The following is an 8,989-nucleotide window of genomic DNA, read 5'->3' on the forward strand; positions in this document are numbered from 1 at the left end:
AAAAGCAAAAAGTCTCTGAGATGCTTCATGTGGCGCTTCGCAGAGCTGACTTAACGCGATGCATGCTGGTTAGAAATTTTCACCTGCGCTGCAAAATGTCACCATGTCACATGACATTAGAACTTGGTGGGAGCAAAGCGGCTGCAGTTACTTTTCTCCAGCTGCACAAAGTGTCACTGTTGATGAATAATGAATTCTAAAGTCGTGTGTTGCCACTTTTAATTTAAATGTACTGCTATATACACAAAAGTGTAATAACATGTGGTTTCAAACACTTTTTCCCAGCAGTGTTCGCTTTACACAGCAGCAAGAAAATAAAATAAAGAAAAATATAAATAAAAATTACAATATTTCCGGAGCAAAGAGCGACACCGCGGGGCCAAGAGACTACGCTGTGACTGTAAGAACGTTCCCCAACATTACCCAGCATGCAGTGTGCAGCTCTCCACTTCACTGCTGCGTTTGATCGCTTGTCTTGCTTTTGTTTATCTGCTTCTTCCACACGCTGGAGCTGAAGCCTCCCTCCACTGCTCGTCTGATTGGCCAGCGAGCAACGGACTATTAAAATAATAATAAAAATCGTGTTAATGTGCAATAAAATAATTGTCGTGTTAATTAATTAACGCGATAAGAACATGTTAACGTGCACAGCCCAAGTAGTGACGAATGAAATGATTGGTCAGAAGCACACAGGTGATCGCTGTCTGGAGTAAAGAAAACTTCAACCAATGACAAAAACTGCTTCTGAAATAAAACCCCTGGCTTCAGTAATGGTACTGTGCTGGGTGGGCGGGGTCAATGTAATCATCATCAGTATGGCTGTAGCCATAGTTCTGTTCTCCATAGTCCACGTCATCTTCAGGGGTGTGGTCCAGGTGGGCGTGGTCCGGCTCGGCCAGAGGATCTGCTTTTTTCAAAACAGCTTTTCTGCCAAACGCTCGGTACAGGTAAACCATCACGACCATCTGGAACACCTGGAGAGAGACGGGAGAGTCAGTGGAGGTCATGATGTCGTCTTTTCTTTTTAGGGGACAGACTCAGACGGAGACAGTTTATTACCTGGATCAACATGAGGCTGACGTCCATGCCAACGATAGTCACGGCATTCTCCTGCAGCCAATCACTGAGCTTCTGTTTGCAGCCCTGCAACAAACACACAAACTTACATCACCTGATGAACAAGAGAGCAGACAAAGTGACACAACATGTTGCATGACACAAACACACTGCAACATAACATTCAAATATAATAACTAACTTACACAACATAAACACATGCATAGCATACTGAAACTTACATATCAACACAACAGATGAAGATATCATTTTAAACATAACGTATATATAAAATATAAACACAATATGTAAGCATAACATTATAATCTGATAGATTTAGCAATTCTATCTGTAACAAAGTAGCATAATAACAACAAATGATTAAGAAACAAAGCAAATGTAACATAATGTAACACGGAATGTAGCATGACATAGCTTAATGTAGCATAATGTAGTTTAATGTAGCATGATGTAGCATAACATAGCTTAACATAACAAATGTAATATAGCCTAACGTAACATAAAGTAGCATAATAACAAAAATGTAATGTAACATAACAACGGAACATAGCATGATTTAGCATAATATATCTTAATGTAACATGCTGTAGCTTAATGTAGCATAATGTATCTTAATGTAGCATGCTGTAGCTTAATGTAGCATAATGTATCTTAATGTAACATGCTGTAGCTTAATGTAGCATAATGTATCTTAATGTAGCATGCTGTAGCTTAATGTAGCATAATGTATCTTAATGTAGCATGCTGTAGCTTAATGTAGCATAATGTATCTTAATGTAGCATGCTGTAGCTTAATGTAGCATAATGTATCTTAATGTAGCATGCTGTAGCTTAATATAGCATGCTGTAGCATGATGTAGCATGATGTAGCATGATGTAGCTTAATGTAGCATGATGTAGCTTAATGTAGCATATATATCTTAATGTAGCATGCTGTAGCTTAATGTAGCATAATGTATCTTAATGTAGCATGCTGTAGCTTAATATAGCATGCTGTAGCATGATGTAGCATGATGTAGCTTAATGTAGCATGATGTAGCTTAATGTAGCATGATGTAGCATAATGTAGCATACTGTATCTTAATGTAGCATGCTGTAGCATAATGTAGCATGCTGTAGCTTAATGTAGCATGCTGTAGCTTAATGTAGCATGCTGTATCTTAATGTAGCATGCTGTAGCTTAATGTAGCATGACGTAGCTTAATGTAGCATGACGTAGCTTAATGTAGCATGCTGTAGCTTAATATAGCATGCTGTAGCATGCTGTAGTATGCTGTAGCATGATGTAGCATGATGTAGCTTAATGTAGCATGATGTAGCTTAATGTAGCATGATGTAGCTTAATGTAGCATGCTGTAGCATGCTGTAGTATGCTGTAGCATGATGTAGCATGATGTAGCATGATGTAGCTTAATGTAGCATGCTGTAGCTTAATGTAGCATGCTGTATCTTAATGTAGCATGACGTAGCTTAATGTAGCATGCTGTAGCTTAATATAGCATGCTGTAGCATGCTGTAGTATGCTGTAGCATGATGTAGCATGATGTAGCATGATGTAGCTTAATGTAGCATGCTGTAGCTTAATGTAGCATGCTGTATCTTAATGTAGCATGACGTAGCTTAATATAGCATGCTGTAGCTTAATATAGCATGCTGTAGCATGCTGTAGTATGCTGTAGCATGATGTAGCATGATGTAGCATGATGTAGCTTAATGTAGCATGATGTAGCTTAATGTAGCATGCTGTAGCATGCTGTAGCATGATGTAGCTTATTGTAGCATGCTGTAGCATAATGTATCTTAATGTAGCATGATGTAGCTTAATGTAGCATGCTGTAGCTTAATATAGCATGCTGTAGCATGCTGTAGCATGATGTACCTTAATGTAGCATGCTGTAGCATGATGTAGCTTATTGTAGCATGCTGTAGCTTAATGAAATATGAACATGAAACAACATAAAATAACATAATAATGTGATGCTTTTCATTCTTTAGCTAAATGCTCTTTGTATTAATGACATGATGCAGCCTGTCAGTACAGATATGCAGTAATCTGACTGTATACTGTGTGTGAGTACTGCAGTACCTGATGGTACGAGGTGTTTCCTCGTCCAAACAGCGGAGCGCTGAAGTTCAGCAGCTCGGAGCACCAGGACGAGTCCAGGCTGGGACGATACGAGCTGAAGCAGGAACAGGGAAGAACGTCTGGGTTGGTCAGGTTCAGCGTCTGAATATAAGAGTTCTTCAGCCAATCGTCAGCACCCGTCCTGCCACAGCACTTCCCCTGTCCACAGCAAATCACAATCATCATCAATAAATCAACCAGTAATTATAGCCACACTGATTAAATAGACTCACATAGTGCTGCACGTTGTCCATCAGTCTGTCCTGACCGCGTCCTCCATACTGAAGGATGATCCTGTCCACTGAGGCGTCCAGACTCCGTTCAATCTGACCACAGCAGGAAGAACTCAAGTGCTCAATGTGACATGACACCAAATACTTCACATAATCCAGTTAACTAGGTTAGCATGGTTACTCCAGTTAGCCATTTTAGCATTAGCATGGTTAGCCAGGTTAGTTTGGTTAGTTAAGCTCATTTAAGCTGCGTTTTCACACTTCCAGTATCCAGTGATCAATCTCTAGATGTGTTGACCAATCAGTGGGCTGCATTGTTTCTATCTCCACCTTTGAGTCCCGGGTCAGCGCGCTGTGTACCTCTACAAAGAGGTAATGGAAAAACGGAACGTAATGGAAAGGTTCTACTGGTTCCATCCTCAACTTCTTCAGATAGAAATAAGAATAAGAAAAGAATAAAAAGAACCGTTCTCATGTGTGAGGGACTGAAGTGAACTGGACTTCTTGGTGGAAACACACCTGTAGTTTCCTGCTGCACCTGAAGTAGATCTGATCTCACGTCGACACGTTAAAATAAGATGAACTTCCTGTTCAGGCTGTCAGAGGAAACTATTAGTACACGGACACATGTCTGATCGCCAAAATAAAAGCCGGCTCACCGTGTGTTTACTTATGAGCAGCAGCAGCGTGACGAACAGCTGACCCAAGATCAGGACGATGAGGAAGCCCAGGTACTGAGGAGGGAGAGCAGAGTTAATGCTACCTTTATGTCAGGAGGGATGGAAGGATTTCTGTTTCACGTCACGTGCAAAACACTCTTCATGGTTAACATAACGTGAGCGGACGCCGGCGTGAGGCGTCCATCTCTGGCTTTCAGGTACAGATAAACAATATCAGGAAGTCATGAACTGGTGATAACATCCTCCTTCCTGTCACTGGTCCCAGAGGTTCCAGACTCACCATCAGCAGCAGGAATCTGTTCTCTCTACCAGCTCCGACACATCCAACGACACTGACCACCACCACCACTCCACCAATCAGCAGCAGCCCCGCCCCCACGGTACGCAGCTCATCTGTACACACACGAGAAACACTTTACACATACAGAGACATCTTTAGGATTTGACTTGTTTTATTTTGAAAGGGTTCTTCCTGCTGTGTGCTGTGCAGCTTTGTTTCCTGTCTTGTGTTCCTGCACCTGTGTTTCACCTGTGTCTCGTTGGCTCCACCCCCTCCAGCCCTGTTCCTCGTGTACTTTCACTACATGAAGCTGAGAGTACTTGTGTACTTTTACTGCTGATACTTTCACTACATGAGTGTTTTCTGAAAACAGTAACAGGAAATCAAATGTTGTCAAAAGTTTTGTTTCCTCTGAGGAAGCTAGGCTAACAGTTTCCCCTGCTTCCAGTCTTTGTGCTAAACTAGGCTAACAGTTTCCCCCTGCTTCCAGTCTTTGTGCTAAGCTAGGCTAACAGTTTCCCCCTGCTTCCAGTCTTTGTGCTAAGCTAGGCTAACAGTTTCCCCCTGCTTCCAGTCTTTGTGCTAAGCTAGGCTAACAGTTTCCCCCTGCTTCCAGTCTTTGTGCTAAGCTAGGCTAACAGTTTCCCCCTGCTTCCAGTCTTTGTGCTAAGCTAGGCTAAACAGGCACTGAACGCTGCACTGTGGGCTCCCGTGCAGCAGAGTTACCGGAGGAGATGGCGGTCAGGAAGCTTCCTCTGTCAAAAAGGATCCAGACTCCACAGCCGGCCACGCTCAGACCCAGAGCCTGCAGACAGAGGTCAAAGGTCAGCGGCTGTCTCACAGTGCAGAGGTCAAAGGTCAGCGGCTGTCTTGTTCCATTGTTCGTACTGATTCTTAGGGGATCGGGTCTAAATCGGTTTGGAGTGTTTGTTTCAGAGATTCTGCAGGATGAACGTTTCGGAGGAAAATCAGTTTATTTCGATGAAATGACTGCGTGAGAGTAATCAGGTGAACCCGCTCTCGCGCTGTGAGTCAGCTTGTGACCGAGTGGTAATGTAGCTGGCAGAGTTTCACAACATGAACGTGTGAAACCTGAAGCAGCCTTGCTCTGTTTGGAAGCGATAGTTTTCCAGCTGCTCGTCTCGTCTGACTGTACCAGCAGAGCAACTACATAATGCGCAGCAGAGTGACGTTAGAAACTTTTTCTCTGGACCTGTCAGAGAACACAGATCTGTGGGAGAGATTCTGAATGTTTTGAACATGAAACTCAGGAGCTATTAAAGTCCAGGAGTTGAATTAAAGTTTAATAATTTAAAAAGGAGCCACATGCTTAACATCTCACTTCAAACTGGCATCTCCCAACCTCTCTTTACCTCTTAACGCTCCAGCGGGCCGTCAGGTCCTGGCGGCAGCTTTCGGTCTGTGCACACAGCTGATATGTTAACTTCATACTCGTATGTTCCACCGTCTGAAAGCTAAAATCCTCGTGATTCGACCGATGCAAACCATTTCAAGATTCAGTCAGCACAGCGGGTCCAATCGGCGCCTCTGTCAGACCAGCCAGTACAGAAAAAGTGACGCGACTCTGAAGCCTCACAGTAACTTAATCCACCCATCGATTATATTCCAACAGAAACGCTGTCAAAGGTCCAGACGATCCAATCCAGTAAAAACATTTAGTCCAAAACACATTATTCCATCAGTAAATCCTCAGGGCTGCCGCACCGCTTCAGACGCAGCTCGTACGTCATTATAACCGGAATAACTCAGATTTGGATGTAAACAACTACGAAAGCTTGTATTCAGATTAGCAGCTGAACTTTGACCTTTCGACTGACGCCATATCCGAACCAATAGGAGCTCACATGTCCCTTTCACAGCCTTCAACAGCCAATGAGAGGAAGGGCCGGCCCCTGTCATTTCATGCGTAGGCTGAGCCAATTGCAACCAACTGTGCCGATGACGGGCACTTCCTGTAGCCAATAAGATTCTGAATATAACGATATCCAGTTTTAAGGAGGAAGTTCATGATCTGCCAACAGAAGCACACGTCTGCGTGGAGCTGCTGAGACAGACCCTCAGAATAACCTGTGGACAAGAGTCATGTTTCACGGTACTGGTATGAAGTTTAAACGTGTTCTAGGTAAGGCTTTCTGCTGCGGCCCACAGTGTTCCCAGCTGTAGCTGCATTTGTTAGCAAACATTTTCCAGTGGAAATGAAAAATCTATTAGTTTTAGTGTGTTTAAACTTATATTAATCAATTCCAGTAGCTCTTACAGTCATTCTGACTTTCAGGTCAGACTCTGCAGAGTGTCTCTTTCAGAGAAGCCCAAAACCAGGCAGATACTCCAAATGGTTCAAGAACTACATTCAATTTACTCTGGATCTGCCTTGAAGAGGCGTTTTGCATGAATTTGACAGGAATGTTAGGAGGTTAACCATGCAATCATTGAACCAGTACTTAAAAAGTTTAACCTGGACCCATCCGGCCCGAAGAACTCTAGACCCATCTCTAAACTCTCGTTCGTGTTAAACATTCAGCTGACTGCCTTCTTTGAGACCCATGAAATATCTGACACATTTCAGTCTGGTTTCCGCCAAAAACACAGAATCCTCTTTACTTAAAATCTCCAGCGATATTCTGACGGCCGCTGATTCTGTCCTGCTCCTATTAGACTTTTCGATACTATCGATCACAACATCATGCTAAACAGACTCCACCAGCTGTCTGGAACTGTCTTAAAATGCTTTTTTTTTTGGTGCTCTTGCAAACAGGTTCATGTTGGATAAAGCAGTGTTGTCATATGGGACACCCCAAGGGTCCGTCCTGGGACCTGGGATCTTATTTCTTATTTCTTCCTGTTGGACAAATTATCAGACAGTTCAGCGACATCTTACCACCTTCATGCGGATGATATTCAGCTGTACTGATCATTAAAGGACACAGATCTCCATAAATGATCCTAGCAAACTGAGCAACATCAGGCAGCGGCTGAATGAGAACACTCTGCAACTGAACACAGATAAGACAGAGACATTAATTATTGCACCTGATTATTTACCCCTGTGATCAAGCAGCACCTGGGTGACCTGGGCTCGTCTGAGAGGAACTGAGTGTTTGTGGAGGTTTGTGTTTGAAGAACGTACGCTGTGCTTTCTGGAAACACTAACAGGAATTCAAATGGTTTCTTCTGAGGATGCTAGGCTAACGGTTTCCCCTTGCTTCCAGTCTTTGTGCTAAGCTAGGCTAAACAGGCCCTGACCTCTCATGACATCACTCCAACCAACCAATTAAAAAACTGCTTCTTCCAACTAAGGAACATATTCAAACTAAGATCGCTGGTGTCAAAGACAGAAAGCCTCCCGTTTAGATTTCTGTCTTTTTACCTGCATGAATAATAAAGAACTCACTCGCTGTCCAGAACTCAGCTGTTTACCACATGAAGCAGAAGAGCGCTCATTACTCCAGTCCGATCACCGCTTCACTGGCTGCCACTTCATCTTCATTTTAATATCTTACCTTTAGCGCATCACAAGGTCAAACTCCCTCTTACATCTCCGAGCTGTTACAGCAACCCCCCCCACCCTAAGGTCATTAGGTCAGAGGCTGTTAGCAGTTCCTCGTACGCACCTCCCCACTGCGTTACGCACCTTTAAAAAGCAGCTGAAGACTCAGCTGTTATTCCAGCAGGCGTTTAGCTGAACACTGGGCTCGGTTTTAACGGTGTCTGCATGTGTGAGCGTGTTTCTGGTGTTTAGCTGTGAAAAGTGCATTTAAAGAGGTCACTTCCCCAAACAGAGACACAAAGAGGAGGGAAGGCTGAATGCTGACTCAGCAGATATTAAAGAGGCTGATCTACAGGAGGAACTGATCTGAGAGCAGCTCTGAGTTCTGACTGAACGTCTCACCAGGAAGATGGAGTTTAAGAGCGCAGAGCAGAACTTCAGCAGCTCGATCTTCACCTCCAGCTTCATCTCTCTCTCCGCTCAGAGCCAGCAGGCAGCAGAACCACGGCAGGTTCTCCAGGCGTGCAGAACCTTTCAGCTCCCGTCTGAATCGCACCTGCAACAACTCCAGAGTCCAGAGTCCAGAGTCCAGAGTCCAGAATCCACTTCCTCATTGTCTCTAAACATTAAACTGATCCGACTGACGCCATGGAGACACAACAACACACACACAGTAACACACAGTAAAATACACACAGTAACACACACACAGTAACACACAGTAACACACACAGTAAAATACACACAGTAACACACACACAGTAACACACAGTAACACACACAGTAACACACACACAGTAACACACAGTAAAATACACACAGTAACACACACAGTAACACACAGTAACACACACAGTAAAATACACACAGTAACACACACACAGTAACACACAGTAACACACACAGTAACACACAGTAACACACACAGTAACACACAGTAACACACAGTAAAATACACACAGTAACACACAGTAACACAGTAACACACAGTAACACACAGTAAAATACACACAGTAACACACAGTAACACACAGTAAATACACACAGTAACACACACAGTAACACACAGTAACACACACAGTAACA

The 8,989-nt window shown here is 43.4% G+C and overlaps 1 protein-coding gene across 1 annotated transcript; it reads right to left on the reverse strand.

Moving 5' to 3' along the window:
• Nucleotides 1–202: 202 nt before the first annotated feature.
• Nucleotides 203–8,495, reverse strand: LOC119898231 (tetraspanin-19-like). Its single transcript, XM_038712413.1, has 8 exons — nucleotides 8,306–8,495; nucleotides 5,122–5,200; nucleotides 4,396–4,508; nucleotides 4,095–4,169; nucleotides 3,436–3,528; nucleotides 3,164–3,361; nucleotides 1,060–1,143; nucleotides 203–974 (listed from the first exon to the last, which is right to left on the reverse strand). Exons 1-8 carry the CDS (start codon nucleotides 8,369–8,371, stop codon nucleotides 765–767), a joined length of 918 nt encoding a protein of 305 aa, XP_038568341.1. The 5' UTR covers nucleotides 8,372–8,495; the 3' UTR covers nucleotides 203–764.
• Nucleotides 8,496–8,989: the final 494 nt, after the last annotated feature.

This window comes from Micropterus salmoides, unplaced genomic scaffold, assembly GCF_014851395.1.
Source record: "Micropterus salmoides isolate LMB-PRFRI ecotype aquatic unplaced genomic scaffold, ASM1485139v1 Ms_hic_scaffold_11, whole genome shotgun sequence".
Lineage (NCBI taxonomy): Eukaryota > Metazoa > Chordata > Actinopteri > Centrarchiformes > Centrarchidae > Micropterus > Micropterus salmoides.